The sequence below is a fragment of the Paracoccidioides lutzii genome, assembly GCF_000150705.2.
Source record: "Paracoccidioides lutzii Pb01 unplaced genomic scaffold supercont2.18, whole genome shotgun sequence".
Classification (NCBI taxonomy): domain Eukaryota; kingdom Fungi; phylum Ascomycota; class Eurotiomycetes; order Onygenales; family Ajellomycetaceae; genus Paracoccidioides; species Paracoccidioides lutzii.
In genome coordinates, this window is record NW_015440964.1 from 11,014 (window position 1) to 36,601 (window position 25,588).

General features: G+C 37.2%; 4 protein-coding genes and 1 non-coding gene across 5 annotated transcripts; 1 reads left to right on the top strand and 4 right to left on the bottom strand.

Annotated features, from left to right (window-relative positions):
• Positions 1-6,686: 6,686 nt before the first annotated feature.
• PAAG_06294 (histone H3) lies at positions 6,687-7,271 on the bottom strand (the record flags this gene model as incomplete). The annotated part of the gene is made up of 3 exons (XM_015845849.1): positions 6,687-6,811; positions 6,876-7,058; positions 7,118-7,271. The coding sequence occupies 3 exons, from the start codon at positions 7,269-7,271 to the stop codon at positions 6,687-6,689; spliced, it is 462 nt and encodes a 153-aa protein (XP_015700075.1).
• Positions 7,272-17,691: 10,420 nt separating this feature from the next.
• Positions 17,692-17,818, bottom strand: PAAG_12201. Its single transcript has one exon. It is a non-coding gene; the product is annotated as a tRNA-Arg (tRNA).
• A 699-nt stretch (positions 17,819-18,517) lies between these two features.
• PAAG_06298 (hypothetical protein) lies at positions 18,518-20,810 on the bottom strand (the record flags this gene model as incomplete). Its single annotated transcript, XM_002791513.2, has 2 exons — positions 18,518-20,423; positions 20,482-20,810. 2 exons carry the CDS (start codon positions 20,808-20,810, stop codon positions 18,518-18,520), a joined length of 2,235 nt encoding a protein of 744 aa, XP_002791559.2.
• A 594-nt stretch (positions 20,811-21,404) lies between these two features.
• On the top strand, positions 21,405-23,409 carry PAAG_06299 (autophagy-related protein 15; the record flags this gene model as incomplete). The annotated part of the gene is made up of 2 exons (XM_002791514.2): positions 21,405-21,584; positions 21,661-23,409. 2 exons carry the CDS (start codon positions 21,405-21,407, stop codon positions 23,407-23,409), a joined length of 1,929 nt encoding a protein of 642 aa, XP_002791560.1.
• Positions 23,410-24,963: 1,554 nt separating this feature from the next.
• PAAG_06300 (hypothetical protein) lies at positions 24,964-25,259 on the bottom strand (the record flags this gene model as incomplete). Its single annotated transcript, XM_002791515.2, has 2 exons — positions 24,964-25,063; positions 25,129-25,259. The coding sequence occupies 2 exons, from the start codon at positions 25,257-25,259 to the stop codon at positions 24,964-24,966; spliced, it is 231 nt and encodes a 76-aa protein (XP_002791561.2).
• Between the last annotated feature and the right edge of the window lie 329 nt (positions 25,260-25,588).

Below are 25,588 nucleotides of genomic sequence, written 5' to 3' on the forward strand. Positions count from 1 at the left end.
AAAAGCTTCCTCAGCCTTACTTATCCACAAAAAGAGAATATTCTTGCATGTAAGAATTGTCAGTGTGGTCATGATCTTTGAGAAATCTCTTATAAATTGTCTATAGAAATTGGCAAAGCCTAAAAATCCTCATACACTATTAAGAGTAGTAGGTGTTACTCATTTCAAAACAGCTTTAATCTTCTCTGAATCCATTCATATACCCTTGCCTGCTTCAATGATGAATACAAAATATTTTGTGCTGTTCATCTTGAACTCACTCTTTCTGATATCTGCCTGCAAGCCTGCTTCCTGTAGACACATAAGCATCTTTTGTACATGCTCATGATGCTCTTGTAAGCTTCTTGAGAAAAATATCAAGATGTCATCTAAATAGACTGAGCAGAAGTCATCCAGATATCTATGTAATACTCAGTTGATATATTTTTGAAATATGCTTAGAGTATTGGCCAAATCAAAGGGTGTAACCAGTCACTCAAATAGCCTGTATTTAGTTCTAAAGGTCGTCATTCACTCATGACCTTTCATGATTCAAATCTTGTAGAAAGCTGCAATAATATTCAGCTTAGTGAATTATTTAGTCTGTTTAATTCACTGAAGAGTCTTACTGATTAATGATAGAGGATATCAATCCTTTCAGATGATTTTGTTAAGAGCTTGATAGTTCACACAGAATCTTAGTTCACCCTCAGGCTTTTTCACAAATAGTACAGGGGCTGCTGCAGAAGAGTTGCTCACTCTAATAAAACTCTTATATAAATAATTTGTAAGAGTTTTTCACAAAGCCAGTAGTTCCTCTCAAGATATATTATATAGTGAGCCTCAAAGGGGTTGTTCTGTGCTATTATCAATCTTTTTAATTAGTTCAATCTCATGATCTCTACCTGGGTCATAAAGTAGGGGTAGAGTGTCAGTGGCTTCCTTATCAAATATGTCCAAAAACTCATGATAATGTTCAGGTAGCTTTTCTCTGAGGTCAATCTTTGATTTCACTTTTAGAGTTTTTTGAATGTTGGCCAAGCTGACAGTGAAGATCTTGATGTTTCACTTCTCTTAAGTGCTCATAAGCCCAGAGAAGCTTATGACAGAGATGAGAATCATATCAGCTTTTGCATTTGAACTAGATTCTATCTCTATATCACTCTCTTCAAATCTTACAATTTTTTAATAAGAGATCATAGTCACCTTTTGCTGGGCCAGCCAGGGGTTACCTAGATATATATCATAACCATGTAACTCATTCACTATGTAGGGAAAGGCCTGTTCAGTTATGTGATCATATATATCAATTTGAATGCCAGTCACCATGCTCATGGAGAGTCCTATGGAGTCTTCAAAGCCAGTCATTTTAACAGGTGGAATTTCAATGCATAGAAGCTTATGCTTATTAACATAAGATTGAGAAATAAGATTATAGACATTACATTAACTGTCTATTATTACTCTAGTCAAAAAGGCATTATCTACTAGAGCATCAACAGTGAAGGATTTGAATATCATCTTAGATTTAAATTTTTTCCATTGCTTCTTCATAAGTTTCTTATTTTGCTCCTTTCAATATCTTTTGGTTGAAGCTACTCTTTTTCCAAATCCTCACTCATATCATCATTGTCATTGTCCAGTACTAGCTTGAGGATCATCTTAGCTATCATGAGGGTGATAGAGTATCTAAAAGATTTGAACAGGCAGCTCTTAATCATATGAACTCTGACTTTACATCTGAGGTACAGGCCTTGCTCTCTTCATTGATTAATCTCTGTCTGATTTATCAATTTGATGTAGTGGATGCTTGAGGTCACAGCACTAGGAGAGAGATTCATCAGATCATCAGCAGAAGCTTGAAACCAGTTTCATCAATCAAGGATAGAATGACAAAGTGAAGAGTGTGAATTAGACATTGTATGATCTGAAGAAGAACTGCCCTCATGACATTTAAACTACTGTATTAAAGTCTTAAGCTCAGAGAGTTGATGATCAACTAATCTAAGCTCCTTGCAGTAATTCTTGTAGAGTGATAGTTTCTTTACACTCATTATGCCTTCCCTCAGCTCCATGCTTAGAGTGGATTTCAAATACCTCTTTTTAATGTGATCATCTCATTCATGACCATCAGCTTCTAGCAGTAGCTGATTAAATTCAGGCAGAAAGTCAAAGAGAGCTCTTCTACTCTGTCATAGATTGTTGAGCTTTTGCATAACCTTTTTCTATTGTGCAGAATCACTAAAGAGCATGTGTGTCTGCTTCAGTAACCTCTCTACTGTGAAGTTGATCTTGTTCTTATTATTCTCAACTCAGAGGTAAATTTGAGCTGCTGTCATTTCTTTCAGTCTCAAGTACATATATCAAACACATTCTTCATTATTATCTAAAGCTTTTCCATTGATCTTAAGTTTTGATTGAAGCTTTAGCTCTCACTGAGAGTAGTGCTTCAGATTAGAACCATCATACTTCTTGCAGTTCAGTAGCTTGATCTTTGGTCTTCTGACTGCAATAAGTGGTTGTGAGTTCAATTGAGAGAGAGTTGATGTCAGAGTATTCAAAGCTTGTTGTAGATTAACTATTTCAGCTTGCTGAGCTGCTATTAAATCTCTGTTCTTACACTGAACCTGTTCCTGCTGTTGAAGAAAGGTCATTCATTGTTGTTTGGAGCTGCTGAGAATGTCCCTGCTCATTGCTTTATGTTGATTCATTTGTATATTCATTGTATAAGTCTGCCACTTTATCTCATTCAGCTAGATATTTTCAATGTTGCTCATTCATTTATTAACATAATTGCTAACTCAGTCTATTCATATATCAGTGCTATTACTGAACTTTATGATGCAGAATTTATAACTCTCAATAGCCTGTTGTATGTCAGTACATTTGCTGAGCTTCATAATACAGAATTAAGACTCTCAGTGATCTATCAATGAAAGGAGTGAAGCAATTCATAATGTAGAGAATTACACTCTAAGAACTAGAGGCTAGTCCTCTTATATAACATAAACAAATTGCTTGGGAAAGAGAAAAAAAGAATGAGATAAGAACACAAGCTTAAGCAAGCTTACATAGCATGATCACGTGCGCACGTGCAAATGATGGCTAGGCTGAGTCAGCCAGTCAGAGCGAATCTAGAGGTTCAGCCTCTTATAGATATTTCTATGTAATCAAAGTTAGCTATTTTATTCTAAAATATAAATATAATATATTATATATAAAATATTTAAACACTGTTATACCTAAAGACTAATTTTATCTGTTATCATTTTCTCTATGAGAATACAGTTAATTTGTTGAATTAAATAATGAATTCATTAACTGTTATTATTGTATTTTTATAATTATAAAATTAAGTGATATGATTAACCACTTTAAATATATAATAGATATCATTTTTCAAATCTTATTTAATAATCTCATAGATAGAGCTTTGTGGTATGTGAATCATATTAAATATAATATCATTCAGAGTATGAATAATTAAATATGATAAAGTGATTAAAAATAGCTTAAATTTGAAGTGTTGATCTTTTAGCTTCATAAATGACAATAAATTGACAGTGCGATTTGAGATTTAGTGTATATTTTGATTTATAATATCTTTTCTTTCTGATTATAGATGAATATTCTCTATCTTTTTGACTTGTCCCTGACCTCTATCAGTTATATTTACTTTAATATTTCTCTTAAATAACTTTGAATGTATTATCAGATGCCTTTTATTAGTTATATGAAAATTGGCATTAGTGTCAATATATTATTAAGGCTTTGATAATATTTCAGATAAAATAAATAGAGTAATTGCAGAGTTAATACTAGATTAAAAAACAAGAAAATCTAAAGTTGTTATTATTATTCTTTTTTTTATTCTTACTTTTATCATTCTTTTTATTCTTTTCTTTTCTTTTGACATTCTCAGAGTTATTGATATCTTTTTTCATTTGAAGTTTTTTTTTTCATTCAGATATTTTATTAGAGTTTAACTAAAAGTAATAAGTCTTTGAGTGTTCTGAAATATTATAAAAATCACACCTAGTATATATAGTAAAAATTATATTGTTATTGTCTTTAGTGACTATATTGACTTTTGAAGTTCTAGTTTACTCTGAATCTTTTGTCTTGCTTGTTCAATGAGCAAGTTGTTTCATTAGATCATCAATATTCAAGTTGATGATATAACTCTAACTTATTTTATAGAATATATCAATATATGATTTGATGTAAATTCTTTGATGATTACAGAGATTAATAAAGAAAAAATTATAAAAAACTCTTTATGAGAGTTCTTTTTAAGTTTTAAAATATGAAAAGAAAAATAGTAAAATCAGTATATATATAACAGATAGTCACTATTCTTAATATTTAAATATATTATTTCTTTAAGAATGCTGATTCTCTCTTTCTCTAAGAACATCATATACTTTATATCTATCTTCTATTATAGAGCTGCTATATTGTCTGATTGAATGATCTCAAGTGTTATTTAAATAAAGTTTATTAGAGATTATAACATTTAACAGTAAAAAGTTTTTGAGTATATTGTTCAATATCATTGATCAAGTGATGATTAGTCTTTAGAGAGCTCATAATAATTTTTGTTTAAAATATCTATATTATTAATCACTTTTGCAGTTGATAAATACTAATTTTCTACACTTGATGATTAGTTTTATCAAATGTAATGACAGACTTAGTGTTCAATTACATTTGCATTTTCTTCTGATAGTCACAGATCAATTATTTTAAATCTTTCATAAAGATAATATTTGAAATTGAGTGTACTGAGAGCAGTTGCTAATAGAGTTCTTTAAGATCTGCTGTTAATATGATCATCATATTATTAATATTAAATATAGACATTAGCATAGAACTGAAAGTGTCATTATCAGATTTATTGTATTTCAGCATCTTGCTAATATTACATACTGAGTCAGAGGCTTCTGTTGTATTTTTCTTTATCATTGTATATTCTGTTCTATCTCCTTTCACCTATAAACTGAACTATTATTCAATAATAAAGGAAAATAATTAAGAAACTTTTGATTATAATCATAATATTTTTTTATATTCTGATTAAAATATTGATAATAATTGAAAGCTACTCATGATAAATGTTGAAAAATTCTTAAATAAAAATTAATCAAAAATTAAATAGTTTTAATTCTTTCAAGATGATAATTACTTCTCTGCTGTAGCTACAACAGTATTACTGTCAAATATAATTACTTTTGTATGCAAAGAGTTTCCTTTTCAAGAAGATATAATAGGCTGAACCCCTAGATTCACTCTGGCTAGCTGACTCAGCCTAGCCATAATTTGCACATGCGCACGTGATCATGCTGCACATGCGCATGTGATAATGCTATGTGAGCTTGCTTAAGCTCGTGTTCTCATCTCATTCTTTTCTTCCCTTTTCCAAGCAATTTGTCCTTGTTATATAGGAGGACTAGTCTCTAGTTCTTAGAGCTTAATCCTCTACATTATGAATTGCTTCACTTCTTTCATTAATAGGTCACTGAGAGTCTTAATTCTGTATTATGAAGCTCAGCAAATGTGCTGACATACAATAGACTATTGAGAGCCTTAAATCCTGTATCATAAAGTTCAATGATAGCATTAATATATGAATAGACTGAGTTAACAATCATGCTAACAAACAAATGAGCAACATTGAAAATCTCTAGCTGAATGAGATAAAGCAGCAGACTTGTACAATGAATACATAAATGAATTAACACAAAGCAATGAGCAGGGACACCCTCAGCAGCTTTGAACAATAATGAATGACCTTTCTTCAACAGCAGAAACAGGTTCAGCATGAGAACAGAGATTTAATAGCAGCTCAGCAAGCTGAAATAGCTAATTTACAATAAGCTTTGAATATTTCAACATCAACTCTCTTTCAATTGAACCTGCAACCACTTATTGCAGTCAAAAGACAAAAGACCAAGCTACTCAACTGCAAGAAGTATGATAATTCTAATCTGAAGCACTATTCTCATTCTGTTTTTGTCAATATGGCATTTTGACTGTTAACTGCTAGTTCAGCAGACATTAGAAGATCTGCTCAGTCATTCTACACATAATTAATAAATTTTCAAATATAGATTTTAATAGTTTAGTTTATTTATTCAGTCAATCCATCTGTCTCTGAGTAAAAAGCTATTGATAAGCATTACTTGATCTTTAGAATCTGACATATACTTGCTCATATAGCTTTAGTAAACTATGTCTCACTGTCAAACACAATCACATAAAGCAGGCCATGTCACTGATACATCACTTTGAGAAAGATCTCTGCTACTATATTCACTCTAATCTCTTTGCAGAGTTCTATGATTACTTCTTTTCTATAAGGGGCTGAACCCATAGATTTGATCTGGCTGGCTGACTCAGCCTAGCCATCATTTGCACGTGCGCACGTGATCATGCTACGCGAGCTTGCTTAATACGGCAGCCTATAGTGACATTTGGGTCAAATGGGTTTTTTTGTGTTTTTCCACTGTAATTACTTAATTCCACTTATAGACACTCACCAATAGAGATTTATATGAGGATTTGTCTGTTGCAGAAACATCTCATTTCATTCTGATTAAGCTAAGAAAAAAATCAAATCAAAAAAACAATCAAAAAACAATCATTTTCCTGGATATCATCAAAAAATCAAAATGAAAAATCAAAAAAAGTGAAAAAAGTGAAAACTACTAATAACCATTTCCACGTCCTGGGATGCGACTGCCTGTCATGATTTGTCGCAACCTCTGCACCAATTTCATATCCCTTTCCTGGATGGTAACACGTTTGGCATGGATGGCGCATAGATTTGTCACTAACATCTCATTGATTAGTATAATGATTAGTAGATTAGCTTGTAAAATCCAGTCATTTCTTACTTGTGAATTCATCAATCAAAACCGCCTCTGCAGCCTCCTGCAAAGCCAGAATTGCAGATGCTTGAAATCGAAGATCACCATATATATCTGCTGCAATTTCACGGACAAGACGCTGGAATGGGAGCTTGTGAATAAGAAGCTCAACATCACGCTGATAACGGCGGATTTCACGGAGAGCAGTGGCTAAAATAATTAAATTAGATATTCAAATTCAAAAAATCTATGAATATACTTTTACTTACTGCCAGCTTTTCGACGATAGCGACGTCGAGGTTTCACATGAGCCACATGCTGTCCTGGAGGATGCTTTCCCCCCTTTCTTGCCTTGCTGGCTATATTTTTTTTTGCCCCTCTCTGTTGAACACATTTTCTTGCAGTCATTTTGGTACGAGCCATTTTTGCGTGGATTTGATGATTCTAGCTGCTTATTTACTGATTAGTATAATAACTAGTATAAAAATGAACTGTAGCTCACTTACATTGCTGAAACAAGAAGATAATTTAAAAAATTTCTGCAGGGGGGGGGGGGGGGGGGGGGGGCGTGTAGAATGAGATGGATGAAAAGATTAAAAGATTGGAAAAGAAAAAGAGCAAAAAGATAAGATCTTTGAAGTGAGAGTGCGGTTATGTGTGCAGTTATGTGCAGTTGATGAATAACACAACAACACAAGCACGCTCAAATAGGCAATCAAGTGAACACAACAACACATCACAAAGAATATCAACATTGATTTTCAATTCTTTCAATTCTTCTTTCTCCTGTCTCACTACTTCTGCTCTGCTGCCTGCCTGCCTTTTTATTCTATCAATCATTGTATCAATCAACTATTTCCTGCGCCAGATTCTTTGTTTCCCACTTCCAAGATCAGTTTTTTTCTCATCCTATCAAAATGACACGCCGCGGACCAAAGCCTGGAGCCACAGCTGGCCAGAAACGAAAAGCTGAAGAAGAAATGTCGATTAACCCTCACACAAAAAGAGCAATGAAACGAAGGGAAAAAATGAATGAGGAGGAGGCCACTATTGAACGGGCGAAGAATGCAGATCGTGCAGCAGTAAATTATCATATTCGACAGCTGAAAAATACCGATGCATTCAGAGAGGCAAATACTGAGGATCAAAAGAAGATGATTGAGGATAAAAGAACAGAGATCATGAATAAAAGGTAGTTAACAAATCTTGAAATCTTGTTAATATAAATATTAATAGAATATAGACTTAGCACCGGGATTACAGCTTCGATGCTGGAGCAGAGACAGGAAGATATCTCAAAACCAAGTGAAAAGTAAGTTCTATATTCTACTAATCATTATATTAATCATTCTAATGATTTATCACAGGCTTGCCGCATGGAATCATTTGTTAGATTCTGAGGACACCATGCAAGAAGTGAAATGGCGGCTGGAAGATGAAAAACGGTTTGGTAAAGAAAATATGCCAACTGAGGAAGATTCCCGGGCTGCGTATGAGGAAGGGGTGAAACTGATGAAAAAAGGAGGAAGTCTTGCTGCTGTTTTATACAAGCAGTGGATTCTCTCATGGAAAGATATCAGCAATTCTCTTTTTCAAAAATTCCGACATCATTCTTTCAACAATACTGCCAGTCATCATTGATTTTTAAAAAAAATTTCAAATCAGGAGCTTTCTGTTTTGAAAATGCTGCTTTGTGCAGAACAAATTGACTCAAATTTGGCAAAGAGATGGTGGAGTGAGCAAAAGACTGAAGATTCAGAAAAGGATATTGATGCTCGTAAACAGGCTCATAGAGCCTTGAAAGAGGAAATGACTCCAGAGGAATTTATGCAAATGAGATGGAGCCCGGATGAGTGCATGCTTTTTAAGTCTGAAAGTTGATTTTTTTTTTTTTTTGTTTTTATGATTATAGCAATCATTCTACTAATCTGTTTTTTGTTGAAAAATTTTTTTATATTAAAGCAAGCTAACTTAGTTAGTTTAGTACATTATCTGTTTGTTTTGATTTTCTTATTTACTTTTTTTATGATGTTATAATATTATCAATTTTTCATTCATTCATTCATTCTTTCTTTCTTTCTTTATTTCTTTATTTTAGAATGATGAATACTTTTTCTTTCACTTTCTTTTAAAATGCCTCCATCTGGTTATTCATATCTTCTTTCTCACAAAGATCTTATTATTAATCTTCATCAACACAATCTAACTCAACAAGATATTATCTCTCAATTGAAACGAGATCATAATCTTGAAGTTAGTCGATCAACTCTTGTTCGTTGTCTTCGAAAATGGAATGTTAGAAAAACCAAGAAATGGGAAGCTGATGAATCAATTCACAATCTTATTCAAGAATTGTTTTCACGAGGCTTGCAGGATGCTGATATTCTATCAGTTATTCAACAAAAGCATCCTGAGTCTCAACTCTCTATACGTGAGCTTCGTCAAATTCGGCAGCAATTGAAACTTCATCAGCGAAGAGATGACTATGAGAGTGATGAGATGCAGAAAGAGCTTATATCTACTGTACAGAAAGAGCTTGACAGTGGATTTATTCAGGGTTTTGGAAGAGGACATCTGTACACCCATTTTAGGCAGCAGGGGCATAGCATTTCACGGTATGTTTTGATTAATATAATGATTAGTATAATACTAATAAAATCAGAGATCGTCTATTCAAAACAGTTCGGCTTCTCGATCCAGATGGAATTACACGTCGGCTAAATGATCTCCAACGTCACCGAGGATCCTACATTGTTCCCGGACCAAATTATCTTTGGTCTATTGATGGTTATTGCAAGCTTCAACATTGGGGAATCGAAATCTATGCAGCAATTGATGCATATTCTCGATATATAGTGTGGATATATATTGGAATCACAAACCGTACTGCTGTTTCTGTTCTTCGACAATTTCTTGATGTTCTACAAGCAACCGATACTTTTCCTCAGGTTATTCGTTCAGATAGAGGAACCGAAACTTCAATGATTGCAGCTGCACAACTCAAACTACATCAAGCAACTGATTCAAATACTTCTTTGAATGAGTGCTATCGATTTGGAACAAGTACACTAAATCAACGAATTGAATCTTGGTGGGGACAACTTGCAAAACAGTTGGCAAATTACTGGAGAGTATGAAATTCCATATTCTTTCTACTAATTATTATACTAATCTTTATGCTAATCTTCTCTCAGCGCTATTTTCTGAATCTCAGTCATACAGGTCTATATCACACCAATAAATTATCTGATCGTATTGCCTTTCTCGCTGTATATATGCCAATTATTCGACAAGAGATGACAAACTATGTGAGAGTCTGGAATAATCATCGAATTCGAGCTCAACGTAAACGACCTGATGGGGTATATGGACAGCCCTGGAAGCTCTATTATCATCCTGATAATGCATTACAGCATGGCTTAAAACCAGATTCACAAGTGCTTTCAGAACTTCACATGCACTTTGAAAACTGGGGTATGTAATATCTTCATTACTAATATCTCTGTTGATCTAATATTATAGAGATACTAATACTTGACAGATATTAATGAGTATCTACCACTGGAGACAAAGAATTGGTGTCAGAATCAGATTTCAAAATTGGGATTTTCTTCTGGAAGAGTCACTGCTGCAGCTGTCAATGAACAGGGTGAACGTATACATAAGATAATATATCTTCAGCTGCGAAAACTTGTACATGATCATATAAGATCTCAACAAGTTCCTATTCTACAGGAATCTGAAAAGCCAACTGGTGCTTGGGACTGGCTGACAGAGCGATTGCAGGAGCATGAGATGAATTTTGATAATGTGATGGAAATGAAAATCTATGATGAGAATAGTGAGAATAGTGAAGATATCAAGCCTGATATCTCTGATGAGAACAGTGAGGATGTTAAGCCAGATGTATCACAGATGTAATTAGATTGAATATGAATAAGTATTCTACTAAGTATTCTACTAATATTCTCAAGAATATACTTTTTAAGTTTGTTACTATAACAATTATTCTATAAATTTTATATTGTAGTGCTACATGAATTTTGAACTAGATATATATATATATATATATATACAATGTATGTACACCGGACACACAGAATATATGTATTCATATACTCAAACACTCTATAACTTGAAAATTATAATCATATATAGTTATATATTCCAATCTAAAGTTATTGACAGTATTAAAATATATATCAATAAACAATTTTCTTAATTGATACAGAAATATTCTGTAGTGTGTACACTGTAACTAACTCTTTGAAGATATTTTATAATATTACTCATCATGTCTAACACTCCCAAAGCAGTTAGCTATTATACTAATCATTATACTAATCAGGTTACCCAAATCCACACACACATACACACAATCTCTCACTCTCTTACTCTCAAAAACAGATATATATATATACACACTCAAATTTTCCTGTTCTTCTCTTTGTTGTTTATTATCATCTTGATTTACTTCACTATGTGGACACCATTCTGCCCCAATCGTCCTGGATTTTCTCATGAAGCACACTGTAATAGTGAAGCTGCCTGTCCTTATTGTGGCAAAGCCAATCCATCCACACCAAAATCCTCCATCATCTCTTCAATAAATGATGAAATCATTGTCATTGAAGATAGTCCCAGTCCTCCAGCTCTGACACCGTCACTCTCTGCCACAATTCTTGATCCTGGACCTCCTCAACGAGCACGTCAACTGGCCATTCAAAAAACACAAAAAGTTCAACAAATGACCCCCAATGCTGGTACACCAGTTCAATGTACATCACCTATAAAAGAACCTGCGATCAAACCTGAGCTGAATCAACTATCCTCCTTGCGAAAATCCTACAAAATTCTTATTCATATTTGGAAGTGTGAATACAATGATGCCAAACTACAAACACACTATAACTGGGAGTCAATTCGAAAAATTCAAAATGAAATCTACTCAGATTGTGTGTTTTTCACAATGGAGGATTTTCTAGAAATCATCACTGCCAGACTTGATACAGCCTGGAAGAATATTCTTACAGTTGTTTCTCCAGTTGATGTATTCATTTCTGCCTCAGTTACAGGAAAGGATGGTGCAGTTATGCTCACTCCTGATGTTTGGATGTTGGATTTGGAAAAGTTATTGAGTTCATTTAAGAAAGTGCACTCATCAACCTCAACAACTACAATTATTCACATTTGTCTTGTTACCTATGATGAGTCCAATCACCCCATCAAACAACCGTCGGAACCGAAGAATATCAAAGTCAAATCACCAGATATCAAAGTCAAAGAAGAGAATACCTCCGTATCAGTGATCAAACGCGAACGTGCTTTCTCAGTCGATTTACCCATTCTAAATCTTATCAAACGAAGACGGCCGTCCCCAATCCCTACAAAATCTGAAGACAAAGTTAATGAATTGAAGACAATGAAGCTTGAAAAGGATCTATTGTTCAAGTGGGAGAAGCTGGAATCAGAGACAGAGGAGGAAAATATAAAGAAGGAGATGGAAAACACTGTGACAGAGATGGAAAAGAGTCATTCTGATGAAATTGAAACACAATCAAACTATCTTGACCCACCTGCAAATGGGACAAGATTTCGGCATCAGCGTCGAGAGTGATTGATAGAATGATTGATAGATTCTTTTGACCTCAGAGTTGAGGGTGATTAGTAGAATGTTTGATAGATTTTAGTATGCGCTGTAAAGATTGATACTAATGTGAAGAATTATTTTGCTAGCTATTATTCTCATAATAAGTCTTATTTCTCACAGATCTATTCTTGCCCCTATTCTTACCCCTATTCTTACCCCTATTCTCACCCCTATTCTTGTCACTCATGTAATCAATAGAGTTAGTGTGCCTTGGTCACAAAATTTTCTTACACAGAGGAGCTATAATCAACAAGCTCTATTTGATTACAAATTAAATGAATATGATTGGTGCGTGTTCATGGTAACACTAGTATAAAAACCATCAAAAAAACCCATTTGACCCAAATGTCACTATAGGCTGCCGTAATTTGCACATGTGCACATGATCATGCTGCATGTGTGCACGTGATCATACTATGTGAGCTTGCTTAAGCTCATGTTCTCATCTCATTCTTTTCTTCCCTTTCCCAAGCAATTTGTCCTTATTATATAGGAGGACTAGCCTCTAGTTCTTAGAGCTTAATCCTCTACATTTATGAACAGTGACTGGGATAGTGATAATGATTCAGCATTTTAATTAATCTTCATATTTAAATACTGATTTAATTCACTCATATTCTTGATTTCATAATTAGCAGTGATCTGAGCTTTTGTCTATTCAATATCTGATATATTCAGACTATATAGATGAACATCATTCATGTAGATAATTATATAGACCTTGCAGATATCATTTATGAAAAAACTAATATCATGAGAACTGATGCAGAAGTTTATTTTCAATAGTATTTTTCATAGCTTCTTATATCATAATAGTGCTACTTGCTTCAGATCATATAGTCTCTGCATCAATTCACATACCAGATCATTACATCTTTCACAGAACCTGGTAGATTGATGCATATATATATGTTCATTGGTGGGAAGCTGAGTATTTAAGAATGCTGTAACTATGTCAATCTACAGAATGTGTCATTCTCAGAATATCAAGATTGTCATAAGTGCTTAGGAGGTAGAGGTCAATACAACTGATATAAATATCTTTGAATAGTTGACACTTTTTTCTTGATAATTGCTGTAGACTACTCAGTGAGTCTTATATTATTCAATTCTACTCACATTATTAATCTTTTTATTGAACACTCATTGATTATATAGAATTATCATATCTGAAGTCCTTTCAATTAGTTACTATGCACCAATCTACTTGAGGTGATTAATCTTGTTAATATAGACATGAAAGTAATATTTGCAATCTATAGATGTCTGAGTTCAAATGAAGTTCTTTGAAACTGATAAGTCAGCAATCTCAGAGTCTATGAGAATGTCAGTCAAATTATTGGTGAAATTTCTCACTGAGACCTTCTCCACTGAAGTAATATTCTTAGTGAGCATTAGAGAATCCTTCATCTCAAAAGTAGACCCTGGGAGGGCAGTAGTGTTCTATATCAAAAATATCAGAATTCACATAGTAATCTCATAATCTATTCATCAATTATTTATAGAGTGTAGAAATACTGAAGGAATAGATAGAAACTCCTCATTCATCATGAAATTGTCTGTTGATAAATCATGTTGGATGGAGGGAATTGCAACTGCAGCCACACAGGTGATAAAAGACAAATTCTTGATATCTTACTCTGATAAGGCCAGAGAATTCATTAAATGAAGATCTTCTTGAAATATCACATCTTTCAACATGTAAAGATGATCATTAGAAGGATCAATCAATCTATAATTAGTAAAGCTATTATAATCTGTAAATATAAACTTCTGTGATTGCAAGACCATCTTCATATTTGACCTGAACACTACTTTTAAATAAGCTTTATACTCTTATTGATGAAATCTATGTGTGAAGAGCAGGGCCCTGAGCCAAGCTTCATATGAGGTAACTGACTTCAGATCTGAATCCTCTACACTGTTATAGAGCTTGACTGATGTTGATATAAAATTAAGCATTTCAGTTACTGTAATTATCACCTCACCTTATATCTGAGGAGAGAAGAAGGAATCTATTAATAATATTCAGACTTTTTCAATAATTAGACTAATAGAACATTCACATGGTATTGTCAGTGATCATCATCATGAGCTTCTTACCTGCATAAAATGATGTATCTTCTTCATTATCAAGTGTTTCTTCATCTTCAAATAGGTTCACTCAGATCTTAAAATCTTTGTGAGTGACATAATATAGCAGAGTGTTTTTATAACTTGCACATTTATGCTTGACTTTAATACATGTGATGCAGAATGAGAGCTTTTTCAGATCAATGATGATGATTCTGAAACAGAGCTCTCATGACATTTTAATTAAATTCTTCTTACTAATATGACTTAATCACTGATATCACTCATCAATTGATAGCTACTTCAGCATAATGGCAGATAGTCAGATTGATAAAGACAAAATGAAGATATCAGTATCTGAATCTTTCAGATTAATTAGCTGCTCCACATTATCACAGTTGAAAAGATTCAATGATGTAGTATTCATATCATAATCTGTTAAAATCACTCTGAGCTTCATAATCATCAAGTATGCCAGTGGTCCAAGCTTCAGATCATTCATAATACCTCTAAACATAGAGAAGATGTTAGATAGAATATATATATTATTAAAATTCAAATTTGTATAAAAGATGTTATTTTCTGTAGATGCTATTATCTCAAAGTAATTTCCAGTGTCTATCTGCAGATCACAGTGAATATAGCTCTAGTGCTCCAATAGATCAGCAGATATGAAGTTGACAGATTAGCCTGGCATCAAATAGATATGATCAAATTTGATTAATCTTTCTCTGACTGAGATGAAGGCAATTTTAATTCCTTAAATCTTCAAAATAGTCTTATTGACCACTTGAATTATAAAGCTGCTAATCTCTGTTATTCAGGAAAATCATGATTGATCACATGCAATATGACATCCAGTCTTACTATTCTATATGATGAGTGGGTTGATAATTGATTTGGCAGAGTACATAGGCACCCCAATGACCTGCACTAAATTTGCCATTTTTGAAATATCTCAGAGTTGTCATTTGCAGTTGACAGAGTCTTTTTGTTCTCACTACTCTTTTTATTATTATATCTCTATTCTCACTGTGTTGATGGTTCTTTATTCTTCAGAAGTACTATTCAGATTGACTACTCAGTAGAGCCCACCATGATGATGCTTGTATTTCAGACAGATTGAGAGGTTGAAATTTGAATGTCTGCTCATTTGATAGTCTTCATGTCCTCTGGGTTGGCCCTCACAGGTTAAATTATTTTGAATATTGCTGCTATTATTGAAACCTGCAGCTGTATTTTCAGTCTGAGTCATGTTGACTGAAGAATTAACTACCTGGACAGTCTTCTTGACCTCTTTATAGAGATTCAATCAAGAGTATATTTTCTCCATGATTGAATAAATGTTCAATATGACAGACTTTGATTTGAACTTTTATACTTTCTCAATTTTTTTTTTGCACATAATTTCACCATATATTGAGAAGTGTAGAATAGAACACATAGAATATCATGTTATTTAACAGTAAAATATCAAGTATTTTTAATTTTATAATAATGTTATTGAACTTATTGAAAAACATATATATATCAGTGACTTGAACATCACTCATTGATGTAAATATCAGAATTGCTTTCTTACAGAGCTGTGTTCTCAGGATGAAGAACTTCTTCTCAACTGTGTATCAAAGAGAATAAGTGATTCTGCCCTCATCATACTTATTAAAACAGGGTCTAATGCTGGCTGCTAATGCATTCAAAATGAATATGTAAAGTCAATAATTTTTAGCCTCTCAAAAAAAAGTTCATTTAGAGTTATTATCAGGATTTTTGACTTACTTATCCTCCAATATAACCCAGCATTGAGTGTCAATTAACTTGACCTTCATATTCACATGCCAGGAGAGATAATTTGAAGATCTGATCAGAGTGTTCAGCTTGATGGCATACTTAGTATTCTGTTTGAACTGGCTAATCACTTTGCTGATACAGCTATCCAAGTTGTAAAGATTATATTGCATTCAGGACTTCAAGTTCAGATTCCATACTGATGATCAATCTGCTAATGGATTTGCAGGCATCACAGTCTTGTTATTTTGAGTGTTGAGCCTCTTCAATTAAAGTTGAAGCTGCAATTCTTTGTGCCTCTCTTTTTGAAGTTCTAAATCAATCTTTTGACATTCAAGATCTAATCTTCTAAGTTACAATTCTTCAGAGTTGGTTGCTGGCAGTGGATTAGAGATCACCACAGACATCTTCACCTCATCTTCTGAAGGAATCAGATCAGTATATTTAATACAACATAGGCAGACTAGCCTCACTATAGTAGGAGCTATAATCAGCCTGGCTTGCTGATCAGGCGTTTTGAGAGGTTCAATATTGAAACTTTTGAACATCTCAGGGGGGGTTGATGAGCTCAGAGCCCTCTGATCATTTTCAAATCAGTCAGATTCACTGAATTGAATTGATTATAACTGTGAGTGAGTTATCATACATTTCATCATGTCATATTAATCTTCTTTTTAACAGAGTAATCTTATTCAGTGAGATTCTTGCCTATAAGCTTGATTGAGTGGATTGACGCATTCTTGTGTGATCAGTCACTGAAAAATTAGTGAGTTGCAGATTTTTTCACTCATTAAGTGAACAGATTGAACACAGAAAAAAAAAATAATAATATAAGAGTGTGTCAAATCAATCAATTGACATAAAATAAGACAATATTATATTGAATGAAGTGAGCAGTGATTAGTATACACTGTATTTGGCAAGAATTCCCTGAATTGGCAGTTATTTGCGCAAAACAGGTCTCATAACCTGTGAAGGATAGATTGCTTGATTATGTAGCGATCACTAGCTACGCGGAAGTTATATACAATGTGGATTACATAAGAAGGCGGATAGGCCTGACAGATATTTAATGCATTTTTTCTGCCCGCTTAACTAATTAATCCAGCAGCTTCCTCCGCAGGCCAATATCAATATCTCACGCATCCGCCTTGACTTATTCGAGATTGCTTCGAAAGGGTATAGAACCCGCGAAAAGCAGCCCCATTAGTTCCACGAAGAAAAGACATTTAGATAACACGAACCCATACTCCTACGCATATAGCGCCGGTATTGAACAAAAAAAAGAAAGAAACGCTCCGGATAGTTCGGAGGAATAGAAAAATTTAAAGTCGACCGGCGCAGGACTCGAACCTGCAAATCTTCCGCAAATTCTGAACTCACAACTGAATGGGTTCCATGGATGAATCCGGTAAAGGAGGAGCCGGAAACGGACGCGTTACCATTACGCCAGCCGGCCTGATTATTGAAGTCAATAAACCACTAGTGTTCCTTCATAAGTTGGGGGCCAGCTTCGGTGGATTTATGACCTACTTCATTTCGATTCTTCGTGATGGTGAATAGGTTCTGTGTAAGCCACCTTACCATGAATAGGATCGTTTATGTGCCCCTTTTCTTACAGGTGTTTTATGGTCTTGTCTAATCGTAGCCAGAGGATTAAAAGCGTACATGAGTTTCCTTCAAGGAAAACATAAATTAGTTGCTTTTGTGCTTGTGAAATATCTGAAGATTTTTGTATTCATCGCTTCCTAAATACATTTATAACTATAGAGAGAGAGTTGGGAGGAAATAAGATAAGAGCAAAAAGGAAATCTCGATGTTTTAATTCCCATGTTTAGTATGGTTAACTGCTCTTTTGGACAATATGGCCGATGCCACAACGCACTGACGCAGATACATCAAACGACTAAATATACCAAGATCTTACACCTGACTAAAATAGAATGCACTCTTAAAACGCTAAAAATGAAAACAACCAAAATCCTTGGGGCACCAGACCAAAGCTAGGCGATAACCACCTAGCCAAAAAGGTGGATTACCCATGGGAGGTAGGGGTATCAATGCAGGTTTTATATAAAAGAGGAAATGATAGGGCTGCTTAAAACTGCTGAACTAACCAAGAACAGGTCGAGGTAAATCGGGAAAAAGAGTCAAGTATTCAAGAGATTCTTTGTTCACTTAAGATCAGGGCAAGCCGCTTATAGTCCGCGAGAAGTTCAGGAATCTCGCTTATTTTAAGTTCCTCGGGATCTATTTCCAAGAACTTCTTGATTGGTGGCTTAATGGCAGCTGGATGGGAGTTGGCGTTGACTTTTTGCGGAATGGGAGTGTTGGAACGACTGGATATTGGTTCTGATGTTTTCGGCTTGTCTGCGGATACGAGGCTCTGGGTTGGATCTGGTGGGATACGGCCTAGCCCGCGGATCATTCCAGGAATATGATTGAGAGGGTTTAAAGTATTACTGAAGCTCTTCATTGCGCCGAATGGAGGATTCGGGGTTGATTGAGAGAAAATAGAACCTGTAGAAGCCGGACTGGGTGTGGATGTCTCTCCAGTTGTGGGAATAGCCTTTAGCCCACCTGCAGCGTTCCCTAAACTATCTCCACCAGTCTGTCTGGCTGTTTTTCGTCCACTGATTAAGCCTAGGAGTCTATCTTCAGGCCTTGTGTGCAGTTCACTTTTGCTACTTTGATTAGGTTGATCGCCGGATGAACTATCTCCTTTGAGATCGTTCCCATCGCCTAGCATTGGTGAAGGACTGACTAACCGTCGAGCGTCATCAAGAGTTTTCGGCAGAATTGTAGAAATGCCGTTTGGCTCCCCGCTTTGTTTAATTTGAACTTCCCTTAGCCGACCGAAAAGGAAGTTAAAGCTATTGTCGAGAGTGCTGCTGATATTTTTAAATCCTTGATCTGCAGTAGTTCGGACAGCATCGTTAGCAGCACCAAAAGCTTTGGCGGAGGGTTGCAGGAGGTTAGTTAAAAAAGGTGAGTGATCCGACATGCGAGACTTTTGTGAACTCTCACTTGTAGTAATCTGACCCGATAAATCTGGTTTTCCTGTCTTAGAAGACATTGGAGTGCTCATTGAAGACCCTGGATTTGTTGAAAAATCCTGAGTTATTTGCGGATCAGGCCGCATTGTGACGGGAACGGAGGCACCTGTGGAAGGCTTCGCCATTCCTTCTTGTGCCTGATTTGCTGGTAGGCCATTTAAATCCACATTCTCTAGGAAACTAATGGCTGCTTCCAGATTAGTAAGACAGTATGCTGCCTCACCATCGAGCCTACTTGTCGCTCTAAAACGTTGAATAAACAACAGATTACTGATGATGTTGATGCCTTCTGCCGGGGTACTTATTAGGGTGTATATTAAAGTTGGCAAGATCTCATCCGCAGAAGAGGAAGAGGGAAGAACTTTTGTCAACGTATCGACGATTGCCTTGTGGGCAGCAGTCAGATGCTGAAGTTTGCCTAGTGGGAACTTTTCATCGTTCATCCTCATCAAACTCTCTCTAGCAGAGCTAAGGTAATCTGAAACCTCAGTGCCTTTAGCTCCATTCAGATCCCACATCTCGATTCCCAAGTCCTTTAGCTCAATACCAATCAAAGCGAGAGCTGCTGTTTTTGAGCGGAGTTTCTCATCCCTGACTTCATCCAAAGTAGTTTTGTGACGCCATATTTTCTCGTACACAGCCTCACAAGCACGGCGCTCCACCGCTTCCTCGAGGGCATGCCGTTTGAATTGGAGCATCTTTCGGGCCCTCCTCTTTTCCGCCACTTCCTCCGCAGTCAACATTTGTTGATTAGTAGTGGGCTTTTCAGAACCCCTTTGGTCATCTTTATTTCCAGATGCGTTAATCAGTGGATCGCGTGTGGATTTCGCAGAAATTGTAGATTGGGAAGAAGAAACAGGCGGCGGGCGATTCAAGCGAGAGGAAAGAGTTGAAATGTGGGTTGATATATGGGCACCGGCACGCACGTAGAAATCTTGAAAAAGATCCGAAAGCTTGTCTATCGACGGTGGAGTGGCATATACTTTGGCGCTGAGAGATGTGATAAATCTGGGATATGGCCGTCAACGGCGTGGCCAAATTTGGAAATTGGAGGCATATTACCTACCTGTCGGTCAAACTAGCTAGCTCTATGGGAAGCTCAAATTGATCTACCATGTTTTGCAATTGTGAAGCAGTGGGGTCGGACTTGTCTACTGGTGATCCAACCTCCAAATCTAAAGAGTCCCTTTTGTGGAAAATATCGGCTTCCTCCTCAATGGGCCCAGGTTCCAAACTTAAAAGGGGAGAATTCACCTGAGCAAATTCTGGCGTCATGATACCGTGGACTGTTTTTGCACGGTTCCGGGGAAGCGTGCTGGGTAGAGTGTCTTCCATGCGAGAAAATGATTTCGATCCCTGAGGGGCATTTGGACGTGATGCAGAATCAGGGAACATTTTGACAGGCTATGCTATGAGCTGGCAAATATCCAAGGTCTGTATTCAAATGAAAATGGACATCCCAATAATCGTCACAAACATCAGCATATCATACCAAGAGACCCTACTCAAACGGGGATGGACTGATAGGCGATTGAGGGTGATGAAATGGAGCACAGCACAGCTGTCATTAAGCCATTTCATGAGGGTGAACTGCTCAAACGGCTGACGCTGAACGTAGCTCAAGCGAGAAGTTGTGTTATGGGTACTCTGCTATAGCGAGTGGGTGAGAGTTGTAAGAGCTTTGTTGATTGAATGACGGTTGGTCAAACTGCTGTAGGTCACGGGGTAACTAGATGGATCATCTGACTGCCATGCGCTGCTGGTCTGTGTCGCCTTCCGCATATCTCCCGGTTATATTTATGATATTTCACCAACGCTGGCCCAACGTCATCATCCTCTAACTATTAGGCTGTCATACATCAGCAGTGGTCATATTCCTACTCTACATCATTCTACATCAGCTAACTTTATCGAACAACTCTCTCTATGGCTCTCAGAATAGTAGTTAGTCAGTAAGACTGTTTACTGTTTATATGCTGCATCTTCAACATGCAGCCTTTCAGATGGAAGAGAAAGAAACGATCATTCGGTTCGATACTGGGCCGTGATGTCCTGGTTTCCCTGCTAGCTCTATGCCCAACTCCGAGTGTTGCTTCAGTTCAGAGCCCCCTTATAGATCCTCAGATTCCACTCCCAGGCTCACAGCCTGTTCAAGGAAGTCATGAATTTGTGAGCATTTTTTAATAGCTATCCCTTCCTCTACCTTACAATAGATTTGCTAATCTTGCCTGTGTCTGTTTCCAAGACGCTACGACATATCTTCCATCACGGAACCTACCGAGACCCTCTCCTCCATAAACGACTTGATATCCAACCCGATACTGCATTATGGGTTGCGTCGGAGGATGGCCAGGGACGGGAACCTGTTCCTCGTCTGCGTGCTTCCTCAAGATCTGTGAATATCCAACGCCTTGCTGACCGTCGGGTCTCCGTTATTGAAGACCACCTTATGACTGCGAGAATGACACGTTCTCCGGCAACATTGTCTTCCGACTCCTGGACTTTGGACGAGGTGGATGCTCCTGACGTTACCGATAAGGAGACCATTCTTTCCTTAGCCCGAATGACCGCCAACGCATATATCATGTTGCCGGGAACAGAGCAATGGGCTGATGTCACCTGGCGCTTCAACCACTCCCAGAGTTTTGGATGGGAAAGTGATGGATTGAGGGGCCACATTTACGCCGATAAGTCGAATTCTACAGTTGTTGTGGCGCTGAAGGGAACGTCTGCAGCACTCTTCGATGGCGAGGAGACAACAACAAATGACAAGCTTAATGACAACCTCTTTTTCAGCTGTTGTTGTGCCCAAGGTGGACATTATTTTTGGCGCCAGGTCTGTGACTGCTATTCATCAACATACACCTGTAATGCAACTTGCGTACGAAACGCACTGGTTGCAGAAAACCGCTATTATCGGGCAGCACTCGATCTTTACGCCAACGTGACTGCAATCTATCCTAACTCTGGCGTCTGGGTTGCGGGCCATTCTCTAGGTGGTTCAGTTTCCAGTCTGCTTGGTATGACATATGGGCTGCCAGTGGTCACCTTCGAAGCTGTTCCGGAGGCTCTACCAGCTTCACGTCTTGGATTGCCTGTTCCGCCAGGAACTAATCCTCATTCATCTCAGTCGCGGAATTTCACTGGCTCTTACCATTTTGGACATACTGCTGATCCCATTTTTATGGGGACATGTAACGGGGCAACATCAGTGTGTACACTCGGGGGCTATGCCTTAGAGTCATCTTGTCATACTGGCCAGCTGTGTACTTACGACACCGTGGAGGATTTAGGCTGGAGGGTTGGAATTGGAACTCATCGAATACGTGCTGTCATTGCGGATGTTCTTGAGAAGTATGATACTGTGCCTGAATGCGCCCCGTTCCCGGAATGTGTGGACTGTAACAACTGGAAATTTTTCGAAAGCAATGGGACAGAATCTACAACAAGTTCAGCACCAACTACCACGGTAACTAAAACAAGCACTTCGACTTGCCAGACGCCTGGATGGTGGGGATGTTTGGATCCGACAACTACTGCAACAGCAACAGCGACGATAACAAAGACATCGTCGGCAGGTACCACCTCGACATCGACATCCACCTGTAAAACGCCTGGGTGGTTTGGCTGTAAGGATCTCACTACGACTAATGTCATTACACCATCACCTGCCCCTACTATCACGCCGACAGCCTCTCCAACAACGACTGCTTCACACACTTCATCCTGCCAATCACCAGGGTGGTTCGGATGTAAAGATCCAACGAGCACGTCATCCCTTTCCACATCAAGGCCTTCCCCAACGGCTACGAGTTCCTGCGAGACTCCGGGCTGGTTTTGGGGCTGCCATGATCCAACGACGACGATGGCTACAACCCACCAGATCACATCACCACCGACAAGACCAAGCGTGACTTCTATACCACCTTCTTATACCTGTGCGTCTTCCAGGTTCTTTGGATTGATCTGTCTCGATCCTACCCTACCTGATTAATTGCCCTACTCATCTCCTACCCGTGGCCCTCCTGATGGCTGGCATTGCGTAAGGAGGGATGGGTTTTTCAGATGCCGGGAATGGAGTCGTGGGCGCTGGGATCATACCTAAATTTATCTTTGATGATATGAATTTTCCATACTGATCACAATTTATTTTGCTAACATGCTTTCCCATTTTTATTATTATTATTATTATTATTATTATTATTATTATTTTTTATTTATTTATTTTTTTATTATTATTTTTATTATTATTTTTTAGGGATTTCAGTTTGATTGCAGAGGCTGTATGCAATAACTGTTGATTTACATCTTTGGCAGGTGGGCCAAGGCAGACATGACAGATTTTGTTTATTTTGTTGACTTGTATCTGGTCATTATCATGAAAATATGCATTGGGAGTTTGGAGAGCTTGGATAAGCTTGATTTCTTTTTAGAATTGGGAAGGGATTACACCTCGACAGATATCATCATATACAGTTTTTTTTTCGGGACTAATACCATATATTAGAATATCCTCTACGGAGCTATATTTGCTTCATTAATCGCCATTGGTTCACTTAACACATCTTTAAAATTAGTTGTATTTAGTTTGGTAGTTAATCATTTTAACATGATAACTCCGATCCAGGCGGACTGAAGATGAGAAGAGCGATGCATGTCGGTGATGTTTGTTGTTAGAAGGATAAAATTCTCCTCGCCGTTTAAAAAAAAAAAAAAAGGCCAAGTTTCGAAGGAACTGCTGAAAGGATATTAAATCTCGGCTAGAATCACCCTTCAGTGTGGTTTATGCTTTTAAACCAACGACAAAACCCATCAAAACTACATACACTAGTCATTTCTCACTCACACATCTCTATATGCTCTTGAAGGCAGTGATTTTATCATGTTCCTCAGACCCTTATAAACCCCTAATCCTAATATCCTAACCCACCTGACCCTGGTGTTGAGGGTTGAATACGTATTTGTGTGTGCAAAGGGTACGTGGACTGTGTTTAATAATGGTTTTAAAAAAGTGGGCCTTATTTTTAAACCGCGTTCAACTTCCTTAAAAACCACGCTCAAATGTAAAACCCCTGCCTGAAAGATAAACCCCCCCCCCCCCCCCCCCAAAAAAAAAAAAAAAAAAAAAAAAAAAATTATATATATATTTAATAAAATAACATGGTCTAGACACGGAATACCATGTACACGTACACAACCTCCCGCAGATGATCCTACTCGTGGATAACTAGCTTTCCAGCCAAGTAGAAACTCCCTAGCCAATACCTAGGTATAGATAGTCTGGCACTGACGCATTTGATCAGGGTCTGTTATGCACTAACAGAAATTTACCGAACAATTGTCCAATCATAATTGGCTGTGGAGCGTGTATTGTCGTGGCGGCGTTGCGACCAGTTGACGGGAACTCTTGGTTCCAATTAACGGTCCATGGAGTGGATCATCCTCTAGAGCTTTATTTTCTGCAGTGCAAGACTTCTAGAGGCGAGGTTTGGGTTGTTGCACGGAGCAAGCCCAGGGAAATCCCCCTCGACTGGCCCCTCATCCAACGTCAGCGATTGCCACTGATTGGATCCTTCAAGTTAGGTTGTTCGGGGCTTTCTGGAGCCCAGTCCAGCTCGCCAGAGTCACAATTGAGCTTAGTCGCATTCCTGCGGCAAAGCAGTTAGAGCTGGGAGAGTTGCAGAGTTGGGAGAGTTGGGATAGCTTTTCCCACGAGCCATAGTTCGGTGATAGCCCGATCCGAGTCAGCGGTGGCAGAGTTGGAGCCCTGACTCTCCTTGGAGGCGCCAATTTTTCCATGTGAGTTTCGTAGTTTGGGGCTATCCAGGTGCTAGTCGACGCCATTCCAGAGTGGGAAGTGGATTGGTAAGCACTATGGGGATAACTAATTTGTTAGTCAACAGGTTATTGAAAGCTTGAAGATGGCATAGTCCCCTTCAAGAACATCGATAGGGGCATTGATCAGCATCCAAGAATCCAGCATTGCTGATTCACCATTTGTCTGTACATGCCTCTGTGAAACCCAGTCATTTATTTATCTCGGAACGAGGTCCAGGGTGCGGGCTAGTTAGGGATTTTCCGACGGTTAACTGAGCTAATTGTATGTGACAACCCAGATGAGTAATTGTTGTGGTTCTGGTTGGTCCCAGCCCATTTAAATGAGGAATCCAAGA